General features: G+C 38.6%; 1 protein-coding gene across 14 annotated transcripts in view; it reads left to right on the top strand.

Annotated features, from left to right (window-relative positions):
* The window catches only part of LOC103146627 (teneurin-3-like), a 290,558-nt gene that overhangs the window by 187,409 nt on the left and 79,808 nt on the right, over positions 1 to 23,341 (top strand). For 11 of the 14 annotated variants that reach the window (XM_016677778.1, XM_016677776.1, XM_016677777.1 and 8 more), the window contains 6 exons: positions 2,483 to 2,732; positions 4,414 to 4,515; positions 5,359 to 5,553; positions 9,561 to 9,761; positions 14,998 to 15,183; positions 18,869 to 18,895. In XM_016677778.1, coding sequence (XP_016533264.1) covers positions 2,483 to 2,732; positions 4,414 to 4,515; positions 5,359 to 5,553; positions 9,561 to 9,761; positions 14,998 to 15,183; positions 18,869 to 18,895 — 961 coding nt within the window. The remainder of the gene's footprint in view (positions 1 to 2,482; positions 2,733 to 4,413; positions 4,516 to 5,358; positions 5,554 to 9,560; positions 9,762 to 14,997; positions 15,184 to 18,868; positions 18,896 to 23,341) is intronic. The other 3 variants (XM_007564632.2, XM_007564631.2, XM_016677783.1) reach the window with 1 other exon arrangement.

Genomic DNA, 23,341 nt, shown 5'->3' with positions numbered 1-23,341 from the left:
TTTATCCTTGCTGAGTCGTGGGGGGCTCATATGTATCTTCATTGATTATTGGGCAAGAGGACAAGACAACACATAGACACACAGGACAAACAAAACACAACATGACAACGTAGAGAGGGACACGTTAACTTAGCCATGATTTTGGACAGTTTTAAGAAGACCATGGTCTTTGTATGCAGGGCAATCCTCCATGGCATGTAGTTAATAACTCCACTGTGTGTCTACCCAGACTGTGTCACTAACTAGAGTGAGTAACTTGCTAGGTACTTTTAACCAGTTATCTCAGCTGATAAATCCTCTTCCGGCTGGTTTGGTTGAGATTATCTGAGGTTTTCAGAAATGATGACAGAGCTACAGATTATGATGTTCCAGAAACATATGTCGCCTTGGTCAGACTGTGATTTATCTGTGTTCTTTAAATAAAACAGAACAGCCACTGTCATGACCCAGCTTCAGTTCCCACAGCAAAGAGACTCAAACCATGCGTAAAAGTTAGAAAACAATGGTTTGTCTTTTCTAAATATAAAATACCAGATCAAGATGGTTCCATGCTGACGTTTAGAGCTAAAACAAATCAATGGTATCATTGAGTCAGTCATCAAATATGCTTAAGGGAAAGCTAACTTTTTCCCCAGTGTTTTGATGGGAAGATTCACTAAAAATATATTTTGATATTAGAAAGACGTTGCTGACTCAACTGGCCAAATCAATGTTCATCTGTTCCTGACTCGAAAGCATAAACACGCCAGCAGCCCTTCAGATCAGACGGAAAAAAACACAAAACATGCAGCTTGCAAGAATTCCTCAAAACCTCACTTCTTTCCTTTCTTTCATACAGCCCGGGTCACCAATTTTCTTTGTGTAATTGCTTTTTGGTTTCTGGTTTGTAACTGAGACTTTTTCCAAGAATCGCATTTTTGATGTGAATCACCACTCGGTACAATTCCTATTCAGATATTTAAGGTCTAAATTCAATCCAACCCTTTACATTCCAGCCTAGTCATTCTCACATTCAGATTCAAGTACATGTTGTACAATACAATCCCCGTATAACTGTGTAGCAGTTAGTCAGTAGAGAATGTAATGCCATTTGGTAAAAACTTGTTTCTCTAAAGAAGCCCAGCTCGTTGTATTGAGACACTTTGCAGCAATCCCTTCTCAAACATGTGGTTACGGTGAAAAGTTGCCAATCTATTTTAACACCAAAACACATACAGCAGGACAAGGCTCCCTGTGATTGGCCTAAAGCACATACGACTCACACAATTCAAAACACCCTCTCATGCTTTGACATATAAGACTCTTAATGTAACTCCCATTTAATTGTTTTTATTAATCTTAGCAGTTTAATTCAGTCACTGCCATCCCCATGAGGCAAAAACCACTGGCATATAATCACTAGTCTAGTCCAGTTGGGTCAAAGTGCATCCAGGTCTTTTACATTGTGTTATAAAGTCCAAATGCTTCTGTTTTTGGACCTTCCTCTCTTCCTCCTACCTGGGGGCTCCAGGTTGTAACTTTCCTGGTGATGTAATTATTTTAAGATTATCTTTTTGTGTAGATTTTTTTCTGCCAGATTTACTTCTGGTATCCCTAGAAAATATTCTCTCCCAAAACTGCTGGTTTGTACATTATCAAAAATATACAATTGAGACAATTGTTTAAAAAGGTTTTATAGTTCATTGTGGGTGTCATTGTTTTCCACCATCTTTGTAAAGGAGCACAGATTTACATTGCTGATGAAAGTTTGTTGTTGATGCTGAATCACTAGAGCTGCAGGTATTACTTACTTAGCCCCACTGCTTGTTCACAGTGCTGCTCAGGCTGTTTAAAGACTTCATTGTTTCTGGTAATCCTAAATATCTTGAGATAGCAGATCATCTGCGGTGTCTAAGCCATTCAGTTGAGTTTGGTAAATTTATTTCTTCTTCTAAACAGTTGATATGTTCCTGTTACTAGCAAACACCTTCACAGACTGCTTTGCATTTCAGGCCCTCATACCATATAAATGTTGGATGATCCTGAGGAGCTCACTGGACCCTCCATAGTGTTGGAAAATCTTCTGCATTGTGTTTCTACCAAGGTTATCATAGGCCTTCATGCAATCTATGAAGCCGATGTAGAAAGGGAAATTCCAGTCCAAGAGTTCCTTCACTTAAAAGCAAAATGATGCAGTTTGTTTTTCATTTTTAAAGGCATCTTGCTTATCTTATATCCTTTGTTCTAAAGTTTACATACAATTCTTTGGTATTTGATAGAAGTGCTTTTTGGGTCAAACATTTTATTCCACCCCAATATGGTATTCTCAGGCTTACACCAATTCCCCCTTTTTCTTCTAAATGCAACAGTGGTCATTATGGCCAATCACTTCAGTTTTAATTTGATCAGAACATTGGACAGGTCTCCAAGACTTAACATATTTGTCCCTGAATGTCCATCATGGTGAATGATGCTTGTATTTCTGCGTATTTGTGTCTTCCAGTATGATTTTGTTGAGCTGCTGGACGGTAGTCGACTCATTTCCAAAGACAAGCGAGCGCTCAGCGACGCAGACTCTATGTATGCGTACATCGCCGGTTTCCACGAGGAGGAGCCTGGCGCTCGACACACGCGCTCCGTCAACGTGCTGGAGGCCGGCTTCATCCAGTACCTGGACACAGGAATCTGGCATCTGGCATTTTACAACGATGGGCGGAACACAGAGCAAGTCTCCTACAGTACGATCGTCATAGGTAGGATCCATGTGTGTATTGAGTACTGTGCGCCTTTGAGTTTTGTTAGCCTGGCTTTTTGTAAACTAACCTTTTAAGTTTTGAGTATATTTTTTATTTGAAAGAGTGTTGGCAGCCTGCAAACAGTTGTTTTAGGCGAATGTCGAAGGATCCTCCGCAATCTGTCTCTCATTCTCCCATTGAAGTGCATATAAAAGGCCATGGGGGGTATGTCACACAAACGTCTCATCTTCTGATTAAATATCTACTTAACTACTGATCGAAGCCCACTTATGCAATGCTCACTGGAACCTGCTGATTTTATATTGCAGTGGCACAATGGAGGATTTTCTGCTTTAACATCCCAAAACCCAAAATGCCTCAGGAATAATAAAATGTATTGTCCCTATTGTCCTGGTAAGCTTGTTCCAAAACTGGCTCAATGACATAAAGACTGAATTTATTCTTGTGTAGCGCTCTTCTGCTACAAATGTGAGCTGAATTCACATCTCCAGCATGAGCTAGACCATGTTCATCTCACTTTTCATAAGCAAGTCTTCTGAAATAACTTGCATGCGGGCAGATTTAGCTTGACGGTGTTTGAAATCAGGGTTTAACCAGTGTTAATGTGATAAAACTGACTTTATAGTTTGAAAACCAAATATTGTATAGAATACAAAACAACTGGGACTAAGCATTTCCTGTTTTCAGTGGCATATGATTCCTCGTGTAATTTCTATTTACTGACTGCCAGAATATTGAGATTTTTTTTAAAACCTTTTTTGTAATGCTGAAGCGTCTTTGGTCATCCTGCTGAATTTCAGTCGGTCATTAATTATTTTTTTTAACAGAAGAAAATTGTTCACTTCCCATTTTTATATGAATGTTGTCCAAAGGTCTTTGATTCACTTACTGTCTTAAGTAAGAGATTCTTATTGGACTTGCACTCTTTGAATATCATGAAAAATGCTCTTTCATCTGTAATATTTGAAGCAACAGCTTCCTTATATTAGAGGTCATTTTAATGCAAACGGGGTTAAGCATTGCACAAGAGTGCAATCATTTCTGCTCATTCTTTACAGCAATCAGTCTGCTAATTACTAATACATAGATTTTAATTGGACTGTTCTTGCAGCTTTTCCTGAGGGTATGATAAGACTATAATCAAAATCATGCAGCAGTGTAAATGTAAATAAAAGTAAATACTGCTTTTTGTTACAAAGTTAATGTGGTTATCTGCACAATATTCTGAAATCATAACTTGCCAGCACAAAAACTGAAACCACAAACACAAGATGTGCCATCTGCTGATTGCAGACTGTATGCTGTATGTGCTCTCCGGTTATGTGCATGTGTGCCACTCGTACACATATGCAGCTGTGTTTTCTTAAAACACACACACACACGCACACACACACACACACACACACACACTTACAGGTCTTCATGGCCGGTTGTACTAGTCACATAAGAAGAAAAGGAGCCAGTGAGACAGCAGGATAATTGGATTTTTAAATGTGTTGATGGGGCCGACTGGCTGTAACAACAGCAACCACAGATGATTGGTTCTCTATGCAGCTTCACTCTGTGCATGTTATTTCTTAAAATATTCAGTTTCATTTCAAATCTACCTAATTAATTTTCACAACTAAATTCTCCCTTTCTCTTTCTCTCTCTCTCTTTCTCATATTCACTTAATCAGAGTCAATTATGGAGTGTCCTCAGAATTGTCACGGAAACGGTGACTGTCTCTCAGGAATATGCCACTGTTTCCCGGGATTTCTGGGGCCTGACTGCTCTCGAGGTAAATGCTCATAGAAAAACACTCAGCCACCCACAGAGAAGCAGTTATTGTTCCGAGATTGTTATCCCAGCAGTAAACGTGACCCGCGCACTCCGAAGGCTCCGTCGGCTGCTCTGTACACTCGCCTTTCCATTTTCACAGCCTTCATGTTCCCTGGGTCGGGGATCAACTTACCGCATATTATTTTAGACACACCTGTTTATATCGTTTTGCATAGCCTAAAGCCAAGTGCAACCTCATATATCACAGGTCAAAGGCACCCCACAGCTACTTTATGAAATATCAGGAAACTTTGCAGCAAACTCGTCTTGTTCTTTCTATTTGTGTAGCCTGCACAATAATCTCCCCTTATGCTTTTATTAAAAAGACAGTGCTGATATAAAAGTGGAGGAGAGCGGTTACAGGAGCCCGGCTGTCACAGGAGGAAGAGACCAGAAATAAAAATTGTGTTTTTTCAGGTGCAACAGTGCTTGAAAATAGGACAGTGTCAGAAAGTGTCTTGGGCTGATGTGTGGGGGATTATAATAGAAAATAATTGGTGTGTTGAGCATTGTTTGGCGCCGGTGTTTTCTGGCCTTGTTTTTACCCTGGATTCATCAATCAAGTAAGCAAGCTGTTCGCATCTCAAAGGAATAATAGAATTATTTTACTCACACAATAAGAAAAGGTAACTATAAATATTCAGACAAAAGCTGTCAAGGCCCCTGGAGCTGTTTATTCCGTTTAAATCATAAATTATTCAGATTTTGACTAATTGCAGATTTCGTTGGTTTACAAAATTTTGTTCAAAAGGAGGTGATTTACCGCCCGACTAAGTCGTCTGTCTCCGTGTATCTAATTCAGCTGCCTGCCCGGTCCTGTGCAGTGGGAATGGCCACTACTCTCGCGGCCGCTGCCAGTGCTACAGTGGGTGGAAAGGCACCGAGTGTGACGTCCCGTCCAACCAGTGCATTGACATCAACTGTGGAGGACATGGCATCTGCATGATGGGAGCCTGCATCTGCAACACTGGTTATAAGGGAGATAACTGTGATGAAGGTAGGAAAAAGAAGACCACCAAGGCAGTGGGTCGGTGCTGATTAATTTATTGGTATTTGTATAGATATGCAATAAATGTTCAACTTAAATCAGCAGTTTGTAACTTTTATTTAAAAAATAAACAATTGCTGAAACTGTCACTATGTTATTACAACATGGTATGACACTGATAACCTGAGGAGAATTTGAGCTCCTCTTCCTTCTCCCAAAGAATGGTGTTAGCGCTGTCAATCATGCTCATGTATCTCTACTACACTACAGTGACTTCCCGCCGGTAGAGTCTGCCTTGTATTATAAGTCTATTTAGCATAGCTACCGGTGACAGGAAATAAGTGGTGTTCCTGGAACGGTAATTTATTGATCTATTATTAGCACATTTAGCAGCACTTACACAAGTTTATTGACAGCCAAAATGCTCCTCCTGGCTCTGATTGGTTGTTTTTGACCGGGAGTGGTGCATTTCTTCAGATGGCAATAGTCGCATAGACAGGAGATCAACTTTTTTATGTTTTTTTACAGATTGTCTCATAATACAATATTTCAGCTTCAACACATTTTTTTAAAATAAAAGTTACATACTTCAGTTATAAAGCAGGGAACAACTATCATGAGTTTTCACATAAGAACTTGAAGCATTCTGTTGTTTGCCATTGTTGAGGGGAATCTGTCAACACAACAACAGATCTTTGAAAACCTGCATCCAGACTCTGCTCAGTGCTCTGCATCACTAGTGCATCAGTTTGTGAGCTGTTCCTAACTCACTTAAAAGGCAAACCAGGAAATCATTTTCTGGACACGCTCAACAAACGAGATCTTTACTGAAGACAACGTGCGAAGGCCAACATCAAGGTGGACCAGAGTGGAAAAGACAGAACGTACTTCTTCTCAGCATTTAACAGCGATGCTCCCCCTCAGACTCTTTACCAAGCTGCAGCGGAGAACACTGGTATTCAGCTGCTTGTTACATTGGGGAAATTACAGTGTGGGCACCTGCCTTGCTTTTCTAATGTTATTATGAACATAGGATGGGTTTTAAAGCCTCTGGTGTAAACCCCCCAGCACCTTCGTCAGTGTGCCCACCCCTCTAGTAAAACACAAACATGAAGTTTGTCGATCATGCTGTAGGTCTAAATCTTATATCTGGTCTGCCTGCCTAAAGAAGGGAAGTGGAGTAGCACTTCATCTGTTGGCAGGCAGACGGCCACTCTCAAATTTTAAAACAGCCCCTGAACTTCGCCATATTTCATTGCAACCAAAGACTTCACTGCAAAGACTGTGTATGACAGAAAATAATTTATGTATTCTGTAAGCACAGCAACCCCAATGTACCAGCATCAGCATTTAGTGAGAAATGTTTGACGTTAGGCATGTTATGACTAAGATATATAATTTTGCAGCTGGTATGCCAAGTACTGAAACAGTGAAAGGTTGACCATCCCGCCTGAAGTGTAACGAGATTACCGACGATGCACCTGTGGTGACGGTGATCAGCCTCAGCTACCTGAGTGCCTATTTTTACAGGGACAACACCTCATCCACACATCCTGATGCTCTGGTGTTCACAGGTTTGTCACCTGACAAAGACAGGAGAGAAACGTTGAGGTCTCCCTGGCAATTCCTAAAATATTCTGTACGGCCAACATAGAGTGTGTTCTGGACCCGGGGATCGGCTTGTGATTCAGAATCTACTTCAGCTGAAGATCAGAAAGCCCTGCAGAGAGTGGCCAAAGTAGCAGAGTGCTGCTGCATCAGATTAGTCCTAGCATCCCTGCAGGACATTTTCCTCCAACACTGCAGGACCAGAGCAATTACAATCATTAAGCAAATCTGTTTTCTGCCTGCTGAACTCAGCCGAATGGTTCCTGTGCCTGATGACTTGAACTGCGAGAGCACATTAAAGCTTGTTGCTACAGATTATTAGGCTTCTTTATCAGAATGTGTCCAACAGCCACAAGCATTGTAGGAACTGTTAACCACTTTGCTTTGTGTGATATTTTGTTAATAGCTGTCATAGTAATAATAATACCATTAGCTCTCATCTTTTCTGTAAGGACTTTATCAATGTAAAATGACAATTTAAAGTGTTAAACTTATTAAAAAAAAGATGCCAGTTAAACATTCTTAGGTTTATGAAGGTTAGCATTAGCCCACCTAGGTGCTTTCCAACCCCTGGGTGGGATAGAGGTGCATTGTTAATGTAATTAATCCCTTGTTAGTTTTCACCTTTTCTCCCTACATGAATTTGACCACCCAGTGGCTAAATACATAACAGTGCAGATTTAAAGCTAATAATCTGAATGACCTATGCACACCTGCTTGAGTTACCCCTGCTGAAAAGTAGCTTATTAAAATGATAATGTTCCAGCTCAAATTAATTTACTCTAATCTGACATACAATTACACATCAGTGGTTACACTGCAGTTGCTAAAAGCTTAGACAAGCTACACGGTGTACATTACAGCAATTTAATCGCAGCCAGTTGACACTAATTTGGCATTCGCGGCACATACGGCGCGCTACGCAGGTTCACAAACCAACGGCAGAGTGACTTTATATTCAAATCTTTAAAGAGTGTATAAAAGCAGACATAATGAAGATCATTTATGTGAGCGGTGAAAGCCGATTTGGGTGATGAGGTGAGTTGGGTTTATAACTGGATGTGTTTTCTCTGCGTTCTTGACAGCATCGATTAAGCATTTTCATTTAATCGCATTTTCTCATGTCTGTGTGTTCATAAATGCAACAACATGCACAGGAGCCTGACTTCTAACACCGACCCAGCTTCATTTGCACTTCTCCTAACCCACTGAGCCACACAGTCAAGTCACTCTGGGCAGCACCTTGGTCGTAACGCTGATTCAAATCAGTACTCTCTGTTAGCTGCAGAAGTCATTTTTAATTTTTATTGCCATTTTTCTGCAATGTCAGGAAGTTTAAATGAGCCCTTAAACAAGAAGGAAAGTTTGTTGTGCATATTTCCTCTGGCTTCCTGTAGCGGTTCCCATTTCTGTTTGATCACAGACAGAAATAAACCGACTTTTAATCAGGAAATTAGCATTAACGTAACAGTTTGTGTTAACAAGAGTATCGAGCAAATTACTTGAAACTCATAACATTTATTATCTCTAAAATCCAAATATCAGGACCAGGATCTCATAAACGGCTAAAACCACCTTCACACCTTGGATTTTCTGCAGCATATAGAAATAATGCTGCTCTTATTAAGTTACCTACACATCTGATACCATAATAAATTATGATCCACAGCTAAGCCAGACGTCCACAGGTGTTTTGAGATAAGTTATGAATTGAAATTATTATTTTTTCCATAATTCATGTCAGTTGAAAAGGTTTGCTCAATAAACAAACGGGACAGTGATTGAAGGGTTGCATAACAGCAGCCAAAACAAGCCAATGAGAGACCAGGAACAGACATAAAAAGATCCTAACAGATCGAGTCATTTTGTATTAGAGTGGTGGCCTAAAGTTTTCAGCTCTGCATCCTGCATCTTCATGTCTCTATCTGGGATGTGCAAATTGAATAATCAACTGGATGAACGTGCTCAATTTTATTTTTTATTTTTTTATGTCTGTAGTTAAATAACGGTTCAACAAGCAGAACAGATTTAATCACAATGACATGACACGCAGAAGCTAAATTTGCACATTTAATTTTAAAATTCCGTGTAACATGTCCATCACAAGTGTAGCGTTTGTCTTTTCAGGAAAACTAATCTCAAACTGTATGAGAATACACAAATCACACCCTGGCAATGAAAGGCGCGTTTTATCCAAGTATTCAAAGCGTGCTTGTGTGCTGGCGTTTTTTTTTTCTTCTTACATTTTAGGCTGACAGCTGGAAAAGATTTTCACTGATATCTGCTCTCTTGCTTAAAAAAGAACTCATGTTCTTGTTACAATATTAAAGGAAAAATAAAACTCCTGCAGCAGTCTTTGTCAGGAGCGTCTGTTAAATTATCCACCCCTTCTCCCCATCTGTCTCCAGTGGACTGCATAGACCCCAGTTGTTCGGCCCATGGGGTGTGTATCCACGGCGAGTGCCACTGTCAGCCGGGATGGGGCGGAGCCAGCTGTGAGATTGCCAAGGCCTTGTGTCCGGACCAGTGCTCTGGCCACGGCACCTACAACGCAGAGACCAGCACATGTGCCTGCGACCAGAACTGGACGGGAGCAGACTGTTCTCTAGGTGGGGTCATTTCCAATGAGCTGATATCTACAAATACAAAAATAAACAAGTTTACATTAAATTCCTGTATATTTATATCCTGTACATCCTGTATATTACACACAGACCTGTATAAAAATACTGTAGCTTTTACAGTACTACAACTATGGAGTGGTGTATTTCTGGGATGTTTAGATAATAGCATACACAAAAACAAATTTTGCAGTATGATATGTGCATAATGTGATTAGAAGCTTGCAGTCCTAACAGCCTGAGGCAGAAAGCTGCATCTTTTGATGCTGTGGTACCGTTTGCCTGATGACGACGGTCCCAGAAGTTCATGGAGAGGGTGTGAGCGATCTCTGGCAATAATCAGAGCCCTGTCCCCACTGCGGTTCTGAAGCAGATCCAAGATGGAGGGAAGGGGCTCTACAGTGACTTCCTCAGATGTTTTAAAGAGCCACGTTAACATAACATGGCAGTAATGTAACAAATATGATCAGAATTAATACGTCAGTGCTAGACATGCAACAGTAAATAAAAAAGATGTGGAAAAAGTGCAATTTACTTCTACTTTTATACATATTCATACACACACATTCATACACACAGCTGTGGTGACATTTTTAACTTTGATTCCGACGTCACAGTGTTGGGTTTAAGATGCTTTGCCACGATTAATGTATGAAGTTTGGTGTCAACTTGGAAAGAAAAAACGGTTCATAGTAATTTTGATCTGAATGAGTATCTTAAAAATCCAAAATTTTCTGATTATATTTGAAAATTAAATATTTTTACAACCCTAACATCCACGCAGGACAGATTTAATGTGAGAGAACTGAAGTGGGAAGGTGAAATTTTCTATAGTGGTTGAAGTGAGTTAGCAGAGGAAGGCAGTGGAGTGTAACAGAGAGCAGCATAAAAAGTAGCTTAGATGTGTTTCTGGCTTTTATGTTGAGCATTAAGTTTTTTTTTCCAGGAATAAAACCTGGATGCCACTTTTTGTTCTCTCTTAGCAACAGGATCAGAGGAAATATACCTTCTCATGCAGCCGTTATCTATTCCACATCTTTAAAAGTAGATAGAGATCAATTTTGATTGATTTTTTTTTTTAATCTGCATCATTCCTGACTTGCTGAAATGGTCATTTGACACTGCTGTTGTGCCACAGCTCTCTTGGCTCACTTCTGAAAAGGTAGCCAGGTTTAATTTCAATGTAATGTTAAGCTTTTTTTACTTTTAATAGGACGATTACTTCAAATATGCTCTCAGTGTCTCTGCAGTTTGGAGACGGAGAGAGGAAAAGCAGTAAAAAGGGAGATAAAACGCAGGAAAACTGAGGAAGAATGCAGATCAGTAACAGATGGCATGACATAAAAACAAACAAAAGAGGAAGGGAGTGTGTATGCGCACTCTCACTTCTGTTTGTGTTGCCTCAAGCTGTTATAGCAAGTATTGTCAAAACCATCAAGCACACATCCAATTAAGTGTTGTGTCTTAGTAGCACGCACACGTGCATACATCCTGCACTGATACAATATTACTTTTGGTGTGCTGTTGACCTTTTCCTCAGGATCTGTCAAAACATTCAAATACGCAGCCATCAAACACACACGTGTGGATAGATACATCGACATTCAACCTAAGGCACTTCAGTCCCTTATCAGAGTTTAGCAGTGTGGCGTATAATCTCTCTTTCTTTGACGCGGACTCACAGAGACAGCCACGCTAACGCAGGCTGACTGTGGGAGAGCCACATGGCCGCTCACAAACACAGCTGAGTTCACACTGCCGTGCTTTTGTTCTATATCAAGCTTTTCCTGACCAGGCTTTCATTTGGCCGTTGGATATAAACACACACACACAAATCAAAGGGAAATCGCAGACAGTAAAAGTAGCGCATAGCCTCAGTTCCCAGACTCAGCCAGTCCTGACCTCTGGAGGCATGGCCTGCACAAGGTCTCACAGTCTGCTGTCTGCATGACCTCTACGTCCAGGAAGCTGCGAGATGTTCCACCCATGATTGGAGTTTTTTTGCCCAGAACATTCTGGATGGTGTTATTGGATTGGGACAAATTGGACAAGCTCATCGTATTCTTCTGATCATTCATGAACAATGTCTGCAGTGTTTCAGGGTTTTCCTGTTGGAAAAAACCCCCCGAAAATGCTCGGAGGTCATAATTGTTTCCATAAAGTATTTAGTCAGCGTTAATTCTGTTTACAATGTTTTTTTATTATCTAACTGTTTGTTTATTCAGAAACATGTTTTGTATAGATTTGAACATGATGAATATCAAATTCTACTATGCCTTTGAAGTATGTTTGTTGCATTTTGTGTAGTGCATGTGTTTATGGGATACAGAATTTCAAAATTTACTTTATAAATGTTCAACAAGACACGTTTTTGCTGTGATGTCACAATTTATTTTAGGCTGCCTCGAAACTGCCAGTATTTTTGCACGTTGATCAGGGAAACGTTCCACATTTAGACCAAACCACCAACACGCCTTGAGTCAGCTGCAGTTGTCATGCCAAGACACTAGATGGCGCTACGATTTTAGCATGTCATCGAACACGCATACGCTTTTGACTCTTATCTTCCACTTAAGATCTCAAAAAGTGACCTGTCTCCCATGAACGAAGGCTCAGGTAGCACATGTATGCCTTATAAGGAATTGTGTTCAACTCAACAGGCTATGAAGCACAAGACGGTGCTATCCGCCACTGTTTTTGTTGTCAACAGAACTCTGTGTACTTTCGCTCCAGCAGAGTACTTCACACCTCTGCGGAGGACGTTACAGAAAAGTTTCACTCAGAGATCTGGTTTCAGAAAGTGCCAGTGTGAGAAACGTCAGAACTTCAGGGTCAAGTAATCACTAGCCAAGTTAATCAGGAAATAGATTGGGCTGCTTTCATTTGCATTCAATGACCTCTGCATTTGGCATGCAGAGAACATTAAATATTCATCCGGGTAGACTGAGCCTCTGCATAACATTGCATGGGACTGAGTTATTGTTGGATCTTTGTCACCTCCGGTTTTTTGACATCTCCAAGAATAATGGCTGGAGATTAAATTCTGTATTCTTCAGTATCGAATGTGTAGGAAGGAAGGCAGTGTTGCGGTGTTATTTACCTAAGCAGGGAAACATAAGACAGATATGCAATAGCTTACAGCTTGCGGCATTCATCTGAGTAATGTGTGTGACTTTTGTGTGGGAGTTTTATCATGCTGAGCTTTGTGTTTTGAACTTGCAGAGGTCAAACTGTTGCACATGTTGTCTTTGCTTTCTATGATATCTATGTGATACTTTTTTCTGCAATTTGTGGATTTGTAGTACAACTTAAATAGAACATATCAGCCTCAATATTCTCTACACTCCAAATAACTGAAAATAACAATTGGACAGGCCAGTTTTTGGGACTTATCAGTATAAAATCACTTAAGATGTTAAAATGTAACTATATTTGTAGAGGATATGCGTTTGATTTAATTTCACTTAACGTTAAATACTCCATCCATCTATCAATTGGCTATACCTGCTTATCCATGGAGAGCTGTGGGGGTTGGTGCCTATTGGTGATTGGTTGAGAGGTGCACTCTGCACAGGTCGCCATTCCATTACAGGGCAACACAGAGACACACAGGCCACACACACATACACACACACACTCATACCCAAAGGCAATTTAGAGAGACCAATTAACCTAACACTCATGTTTTTGGACTGTGGGAGGAAGCCGGTGTACTTGGAACGAACCCACGCATGCAAAGGACATCCAAACTCTACAGAGGCCAGGATTTGAACCCAGGATCATTTTGCTGTAAGGCAACAGCCAATAGTGGCATCGTGCAACCCTGGCTAATACTCTCCAAAATGATTTATTAAAGTCAGTTTATATATCCATATATATATAAACTGACTTTTTATAGACAAGGATTAGAGCCACTGGAGAAAAAAAAATTCTGACTTTAATCTCAGAATTCTCATTTTTTGCTAAGATTCAGAATTGTTAAAATTGTTTATGCAGCAGCAGACAAATCTAGTCTTAAAACTCAGATCTGCCAAATTTGACACAGGCTTTCAGTGTGCAGATTTATAAATCCTATATCAAAGAACATGCTAACATAATGGACATGCACCGAAGAATGTTTGTTTATTTGGATTTAGATGTAGATAGACACAGAATTAGAATTCTGAGATTAATGTCATAATTTTGAGATTAAAGTCATAATTATTGTTATTTTTCAGTGACCATAACCCTGTTTTATAGTTTAAAGCTTTCTTTAAAAGAAAAAAATATATTCTTTTTCAGTAATTCTGGCAACAGAAGCTTTTGTTTTTGGCAACACAGGCAACCCTGCCATCTCTCTGGTCCATCAATAAGTCCTGACCCTTTTACTGGTTCACCAGTTTCTCTGCGCTTGTGGACACACCATGACTCATCCACCAAGACAGTTTGACCCTTGTTAAAGTTCCTCACATCTTAATGCTTCCCCATTTTCATCAGGTTCCACCACATTAACTTCACAGACAGGGCGTTCACAGGCCTCTCTTTGAGGTCAAAATGTTGCGTCTTCCTGTTGTATGCAGTTGAGCTGAGAAGACTGTTGCATGTTAAGCACCGACACATTCAGATGAAGGATATAATGCGTCTGCTTCTAGTTGTAACCTTCTTTATGGCTTACTATTAGCTTGAGTTTTGCAAAAACAGCCGTCAGCCGTTATACAAAATCACCACGACATTCAGAGCGCAAAAGGTTTCAAGCTAAGAGCTTGAGATATTTCTTCATACAAGGATGAACTGCAAACAGCAGCGGCTCTGCTGCTTAATTAGCCTTTCTGAGCTAATATCAAAAGGTGCATCAATACATTCAGCAACTAAGTAGCTCAGGTGTCACTGCTTTGCCGGTGTGCTTTATGAGTGGATCCCAGCTACATGTCCTTTATGCCAGGTAAATTAAACGTGGCTGGTGTCAGCTGCTGCAGATATTCCTGTTAATGCTAATGTCAAGACCAGAGCTTGGCAAGAACAGCTGTACTTTAAAAATCAATGCAATGTAATAAACAGCTAACAATAATGTTGTGGCGGGTTGTTTTGCTCTTGCAAAGTGAATATGGAATTATTTTGAGGATTGCTGTGCGAGGGCTTAAAACAATGTCCTACTTTATGTTGCCAAGCAATTGGATTGTTGTTTCACAGACCAAATGAAATAATGTGTCCTAATTTGCCTCTTACCTCTGTGTTACTCTTACAGAGGTGTGTGAAGTAGACTGTGGCAACCATGGGATGTGCTACGGCGGTATGTGTCGCTGCGAAGAGGGCTGGACGGGAACCGTCTGTGATCAGAAGGCCTGCCATCCGCTGTGCAGCAAGAATGGAGTGTGTAAAGATGGGAAGTGTGAGTGTGACCAAGGATGGACAGGAGAGCACTGCAACATTGGTGAGTGGATCACGTACAAACACATTTCACTAAAAAACGTCCATGAAAGGAGACAGACATGGACTCAAAGATTGGGCTTATTGTCTAGCGAGCGCAGAAGAAATAACTTCCAGGTCAAAGGTTTTGAATCCTTGTTGCGTCAAAAAATATAACACATTTCTTTATTAGTCCTTCACTACTTACTGGCCTGTTTGTACAACTGCAAGTTCTATTTAATATAGTTCTGTCCATGGATGTGTTTTCTGCTTTTGTTCATCCTTAAACGTTTCACAACAATAAAGAAATCTGGCATTTATCAAGGATAACCAGGGTGATTACAAAAAGCAGTTTTCAGGTGATTATTTTATTTATTATGGGTAAAAAGTTATCCAATATGGAGAGTCAGGAGTGCCAAAGTACAATAAATAACTTATGAAAAAAGTATTTAAATGTCATTAATTTATCAAAGCTGGAATTAAATCCATAATAATTTATTCATATAGAATTGATTATATGTGCCTCAATTAAATGTATGTATTTTATTTTAAACATTAGCCATACTTATTTCACAATCTAATGAATAATTTCATATCCTTGTGCTCAATCACATCACAAATTAATTTAAACTGTCAACTTCAACCATCAAACTCAGTGGGCGGGACTAAGGCAGCTCTCTGGAGACCTGACGTCTGATTGGCTGCTTCAAACAGGAAGTCAAGGCAACTTCTTCCAAGTTTATGTTTTTGACAGTTTAAATTAATTCATTATGTAAAATGTATTAAATCATGAAATAATTATATTAACTTTTTAAAATGAAATCAGTACATTTATCTATATAATATAATTCTACAGTTGATAAATTATTTCTGCATTTACTTTAAAAAAAATGTGACACATTTAAATAATTATTCCATAAGTAATTCATCAATTGCGATTCAGCACTCTTCACTCTCCACAATCCAAACAAACCTGGCCTTATTTCAGAAATGCTTTGCCTCCTAACAGTGTTTGTACAACACTTGGCAGCAACAGTTTCCATAAGGCATTCTTTGGTCAGCTGTGGTTTTTTACTGGGAACTCCCTCATTTTCTCTCAGTGTTTCTCTTTTTCCTAAATCAGAAAATCTGACCTTAACTGAGGCAGTGGACGTCTGCAGATGTCCTGGGTCTTTTTGTGACCTTCTGAATGAGGTGCCATCCATTCCTGCAGTAATTTAGATGGGTTGGCCACTCTGGAGGGTTCCCCAGTGTTGAATGTTTTCTCCATCTGTGAATACTGGCCCTTACTGTGGTTCACTGGAGTCCCAAAGCCTTAGGTTATGTCGCTTTTTGCGGAGTTATAGATGTGTGTTTCGTCCTTGTCTGCTCTTGAATATCTTTAGTTTGGGGCGGGAAGTGTCTCTTTTTGGAGAACTTTTTTATGTTTAAAAAATGTGGTCAATCCAGTTAGTTTATGATCCAACAAGGGGACAGTCTGCAGTTTAAAACTGAATTTTTATCTGAAAAAAAATGGCAAAAACAAAAGGAATCTGAAAGTGGCTGTATGCTTTTTCACAGCACTACACATTCTTGAATCAAAGTAGGTGTCTGTTATAATCAATCAAGTTTATAGTTGTATAACATATTTCGGCAGCAAGGCGATTTAAAGTTTTATACATATAGAAAAACATGACAAAACATTATAAACGAATCATATAAAATTAAAATCATCAATTAAAAGCTCAATATTACATTTATTGTAGTTCAAGAGCAACTCTATTCATGTGGGTATTTAGTCTTGATTTAAAGGAACTCGGTGTTTCAGCTGTTTTTCAGTTTTCTGGAAGTTTGTTCCAGATTTACTAAAGCCAACATGATGTAGTTTATACCCGTTATTGACATAGACTGCACTGTCACTGGATTATATTCCCAGGTTAAAACTGAGCTCTCTATGCTGTTGTGGTCGTTCAGCAGTGGAACTTCAGATTGTCGGGGTCTCAAAACTCTTCACTTAACGTTTTTTGTAGACGGGTTCGCCTCAGTTTGTCCACCTGAGCTGAACCTTTAAAAAAAAAAACAGTTAACTTCTTCAGTCCAGGTTTCTATCAGCCTGATCCACCTTCACATTAAAGTCTTGTGATTTTTTTTTTTTCCAGACCTGCCCACACGTTTTGCACTTTGATCTGTTGGAGCTTGCTCCCCATCTGTTTCCTCCTCAGAGTTTCATTTTCAGCTCTCTTTTTACCCTCTTCAATAACTCTCTGCTCCCAAGCATGAATCCTCTCTTATGCTCTTTCAGGTCACTGGAGTTTTTTATTTCTTATTTATATCGTCCAGCACAGACATATATGTCATATGACATCTATGTTATTGCCATATTCCTTCTCCATATTCCACTTGATTTGCCGAAAATTTTTTTTTTACTCGCATGGAAAAGGAGCAACATGCGTGATGCCCATCTGTCGAGGGAAATTTACACCTCAGATTGTGCTGCCAAGTAACCAAACAGCATATCTGTATATGTGCTGGTTACCTGCATTTACAGAAGTTATACATATTCAAATGTGGAAGAAAAATCTTACACACTGGGAAAAGTGCATCATAGAAGATGTAATTTGTCACCTTGTCTATATTAAATGTCTTTATTCTACAGAGATTTAGCCAAAAAAAGTGTCTAAGTAATACTGTGCAATTATTAACAATTGAATATAACAGAAATGCAAAACTGAGGATCATTTAAAGAACAAAATGTACTTTATGTGCATGTTTATTTGTGCTAAAGGAAACAACAGACTATTTACATAAAATGAAGAAGCAGTTTATTTGAAATGGAAAAAATGTGTAAGGTAAAAAGCAAACATGATAATGATGTAACATCCCAGTGAAAAGTGATGTGTTCATTAAGATCATATATCACTATTAATGCACCATAAAAACACCAATGACTTTCACAATCAATAGGTGTGTCTGTAAGCCTGTATGTTCCTTAGGGCTTTATCTATCCAGACCTGAATCTAGCTGTAAAAATATATATATCTCACTTTTCTTCTTCTTTTGTTTGTGTTGGAAGGTTATTGTTATATTCTGATGCACAACTGCTATCCACTGAAGGAGTGCAAACTTTTCACTCTGGATGAACTAACTATCACCAGGGCTGTTCTCTGTGAATGTGGTGCTGACATAGAGCAGCTTATATGTCGAAGTGATGTTACTGAAGGTTACATGGTTACAGTTTGATCTCAACAGGAGCTGAATGTGTCATGTGGAAGGATGTGAGCATTCACTATTCAGCTTTATAAGAGCTAAAGGAAAAGCTAACGCTGTTATTCTAATATCTCATCAAGTCGTTGACGGCTCCTTTGTGTTGTTGGTTAGAAGATTTATCCAGCTTAACTTCTGTCCTCTGAGACTCAAGCCGACTCGATCCCTTCAGGATCTGTTGGAAAATGTGATGTCGCTCTGAAATTGTTCACCATTCCTGGTTAGCTTAAAATAACCCAGCTGACATACTGCTCTGCTCTGTTTCCTTTTTCCTAATGCTTCTCCTGAAACTTTGTAAAACAAGGAAATAAATTATTAGATTTGTGTAAATATGAGGCTTGTTTTTCCTTTTGTTTGACTTGCTGGAAATTAAACTACTTTTCTTTTTTCCTGCTGCCTGTTTTCTTAACTAAATTCTGTTTGTGTCTATCTTCCTTTCTTTCCCAATTGTATCTTTCTTCACAAAGCTCACAATCCGGACATTAGAGTAAAAGGTACTGTACTCGTTTCTCGTCTTTACTTCATCGCAAGCTGTTTTTATTCTTCCATTCTTTGCTTTTCTTTGTATGTACCCCGGAGCTGCCGCTTTTTAACAGTTACTTCTTTACAGTTTTACTTTTTGATATCCAGAATATGTTGGGATTTTCCTTTCCTCATTTTGATATTTTCTCTCTGCATCATCTTTTTGTATTATGAACCTAAATTTACTTCACAAAAGCATTCCTTTGTACTTCATTTAGCTTCTTATTTTATGTTGTGCTCCTCTGTTTAATTTCTGAAAACATGAACTTAGAGCTCATTTAAAAACTCAGTTTAAACCTCTTCAGTTAAACAATGCAACAGTACAGTTTGTTTTAGTAAAATTTGAAATCATAATTTTGTTCATAATAATGACCTGCGCCAGGTTTATGTCAATGACCTTCAGCGACATTGAAAACAGAAACACGTCTGTGTGATATTGTAACATGTTAGGATCGGTGCCCTTTTTTAAGCCAAATGTAAATATTATCAAGTAGAGAAGATACAACAGTGAATCAGACACCCAGTTGAAGAATAACTGGGCACCCAGCATTCAACAAGACTTATACCAAAAAAAAATATTTAAATTTATCACACAAAGTCCTCTAAAGTTCCTCTGGATTTATTTCTTTTACTTGTTAAAATCTTACAGTGGGAGACATTAAAACACATATGAATGACAGGAAGTAACCTAGTGAAATACTGGGGCACTACGATGGTGAGTTTAACAGTCTGAACCTCATCTTAGTTTCTCATTCATACACACACACACACACAGTCACACAGTAAAGGAGTATAGTGTGTCTTGATGCAGGGTACGTTGCTGTGCGGCAGAGTGCGAGTTTGAGCTCCTGTTCTTCTTACTGAGCCACACAGCAGAGCACAGATACATTCAGAAATGAATAGTCATAATTAGCAAAGTCATTACAAGAGCTTGATCAGCAGGGTCATGCATAATCTGCTGAACTATAGCAGTTTTAGGAATGGAAATGATCAAAATAGTTCTTTGTTTCACTGATCACTGAAGGAATCGTTTCCCATTAGCTTTTCTGAAATATTATATGGTGTAATTTATAAATTAGCATACTAAATGACTGTTTAACTTATTTTTAGTTGGCAATAAATTATAACTGCGGTTGTCTGTCAAGATTCTTTTTCTCAATCGTTTCCTTTATTTAGATTAAGCATTTCCCAAAGTCAAATGTGAGAGGTGCATATTTTACACACCACACACACAGACAGTAGAGAGGTTTTGAAACGGATATTTCAATTTTACTACCTGGGGAAATCATGATTTTCCGATCCAGGGGCCGTTTACTTAAGCACTTTGTGTGTTTTCTTTCTCTTCCACAGTGTTGTATAAGATAGTAAGAATAAATCACACAGAGACTGTCAAATTCATTGGTTCAGTTTGTGATTATATCTTCAGCTGAACTGATACAAGAAAAATACACAATTAGTGCCAGAATTATCTTTCCATACCTGTATCCATATCCTTATCAGCTGCTGAGCAGCTCCATCTGGAGCTGACTGTCCAGATAAAGAAGGGGGACACTGGACCACTGGGTTTTTAATAGTGGTGACATGGTTTAAAATGTAGTAATACTACAACATCACGTATTAACAGTGTAAATGAACAAGCCTTAATCCCATGAATCCTAATTAGTTATGCAAGTAACACCAGACAAATATTTCTTTGCTAGTTTAGTGAAGTCCAGTCCTTGTGACGGCCATGTTTTTATCTAAATCTAACACTTGTCTCTCTGTGTGTTTTCTACATTGTAGATATTCCAGCCTTGTTGCAGATTCTTTAAACATGCTGCAAGCATTTCCAAATCCTTTATGCTTCATGGCAGACCGAAATTGAAAGTTCAGAAATATTAAGATAAAGCAGCTGTCTTCCTCTGGTAGCCACAGGTTCTGTGACGCTTCGCTGTGAGAACAGTCAGTTGTGAATAACCAACTAAAGGTTGTCAACAAAGCAGCCCAAGCCTTGAATCCTTTTATCATCAGTCGTTTTTTTTCCTGTTGTTTTTCTTTTTCATTTCTATCATTATCACGTAACACAACATGGGCACACTCTTTATTAATCTCTTTAAGGTCCTGCTTATTTGCTCGACAAAACTGCGTGACATTCAGCAACAGCCTCAGGCTGCGCCATATATTGTGAATATGTTTGTCATTGCATTAGCCGTGTGTGCAACATTCATATCGCCAAGGACTATTTGGAGTGCAATAATTGCTGGATGGTATATTCCAAGTGTTTTAAACTTGGACTTCACATACTGATGCAATGTTTAGCCAGTTGGCCAAAGACTCGTGGCAGCAGAGGCTCACATGGGATGGAAACGACATGAAATGCCAAAAGTTACAGTGAGATGGAAGCACAGATGAGAAGGAGATATCATAGTCTCAATTTTTACCAAGATTATTTAACATTGCGCAGCCCTAGAATAGCTGATTTTCATTTAAAGACGAATGCAGTCAGTGGCATGAAGCAAACTTCCAAATGTCTGCAGCAAAGTTGATAGCAGCTACATCAGATAACATTCCACACAGGAGATGGAAATATTTTTTTATCCAGCTTGAGTTACCTCTCTATGGCCAACTAAGGGTGTGTCCAAATTCAGGGGCTGCATCCTTCGAAGGCTGCATTTGGAGTCTGATTACATCACAGCGAGACGACAAAGGCTGTTGAAATTTGAAGGGTTCCTCCCACTGCGGCCCACAAATATGTCCCTCTTTGCTCTGCGTTTAACTTCACAAGATTCCCAAGACTCACTGCAGGCCAAACTGGAGGGGTTTGTTATTGTCACGATGGCAGACAAAGCGGGAGGCAATTACAGTTTTATATATAAGTCTATCAAACTCTAAATATACAGACAAAGCTTGAAGTGGGCATGGTATTATGGAAGAAGATTAGGGCAATTGGGGGAAAAAAGAGAAATCTCACTTTAATCTCAGAATTATGTCAGAAAGTCAGAATTTAAAAAAGTCAGAAATCTGACAAAATAAGTCTGATTTTTTTTCCCCAGTTGCCTGAATCCTCTCCCATATGTCAGACTTTTGTCATTTACATATATTTGTTTTTGAATGTAATTTTGATATAAAATAAATGTATTGAATCAATTAATTAATTCAGTTATTAAATAAAAACTAAATAAGCAAAAGCAATCGGGAAAACTTGAAGCGCCTCTTTTACTAGCTTTTGTGTAGCGCCGCCACGGTTGCTAGGCAACAGGACATACACAAATGTAATGGCGGAAATAAATCTGAAGACATTTTGATTTCACTGCTGCTGGTTTTCATTGGCAATAAATAAATTTGGACACACCCCATGTTGTGAATAAACTAGAATATAGTCAGGTTCATTTGTCAGATTAGAAGTACCTTTTAAAAATATCAACCTTCAGCAAGGTATTATGCAGACCTTTTATTGAGTTTACATTTCTGACTTAAAAATAAGTTTTTTTTTTATTGGTTTGATGTCATGTTCTGATCTTAAGTTGTGTTTTCATTGCCTACAAGTAGAAAAGCATCACAATTAACAGAAGTAAAGACATCAGTCTTCACTTCACTTGGTCAATTGAGCTGCAGACTCTAATTAACTTTTCAGTAATTCTCCTGCTTGTGCTTCATTTCCACATCAGAAAAGAGAGATTTGCTAATTGTTCTGCTAAGTAATCAGAGTAACTAAAATTAGCAGCACAAGATTTTATCAAGGTGTTACTTTGTATCTTATGCATTAAAGGAACAAGTTTATCAACAGATGGTATAAAGTACTACGATTTCCAACTGATTTAGAAAAAAGTGCACAATTTGAAGTGTGAAAAAAATCATGACTGCATATACTGTGATATCTTAAGTTGGATATATTGGATTTTGTGATCAGTGTTTCCAAATTTACAAAACCGAATTTTGATTTCATGAAGAATTCCTGAAGATTTTTTTTTTCCATATGGTACAAATAGAACAGACCGTTAACTCAAACTTGTGGCAAGCATACACATTTATATTCAATAAATTAGAATATACATTAAAATTTCATTTTGAAAATGACAACTTTCAACATGCTTTTCATTAAGCACACATTTTTGTTTTTAAAAGTTTTTTTCCCCCCCTTGGTCTGATGTAATATTCTAATTTTAAATGTCATGTTTTTATTAGTTCCAAGTGGAAAATCATCATAATCATCAGAAATAAAGGCTTTCCAACATCCATCTGTGTGTAATTAATCTATGCAATGTGATTCGCTTAGCCATAAAGTTCCTGAAATAATTGGGCTTTTCAATAATATTCTAACTTATTGAATGGGTTTGTAAACCTCTATATTCTGCTTATGGTATTAAAGTTTTCAAGAAAAAAAATAGTCTTCACATGCTGAAAATACATGCAGTTGTTTATTTAAGCTACACGGCTTA

The sequence above is a fragment of the Poecilia formosa genome, unplaced genomic scaffold (assembly GCF_000485575.1).
Source record: "Poecilia formosa unplaced genomic scaffold, Poecilia_formosa-5.1.2 Scaffold164, whole genome shotgun sequence".
Taxonomy (NCBI): Eukaryota; Metazoa; Chordata; class Actinopteri; order Cyprinodontiformes; family Poeciliidae; genus Poecilia; species Poecilia formosa.
This window is presented reverse-complemented; position numbering and strand designations above follow the sequence as displayed.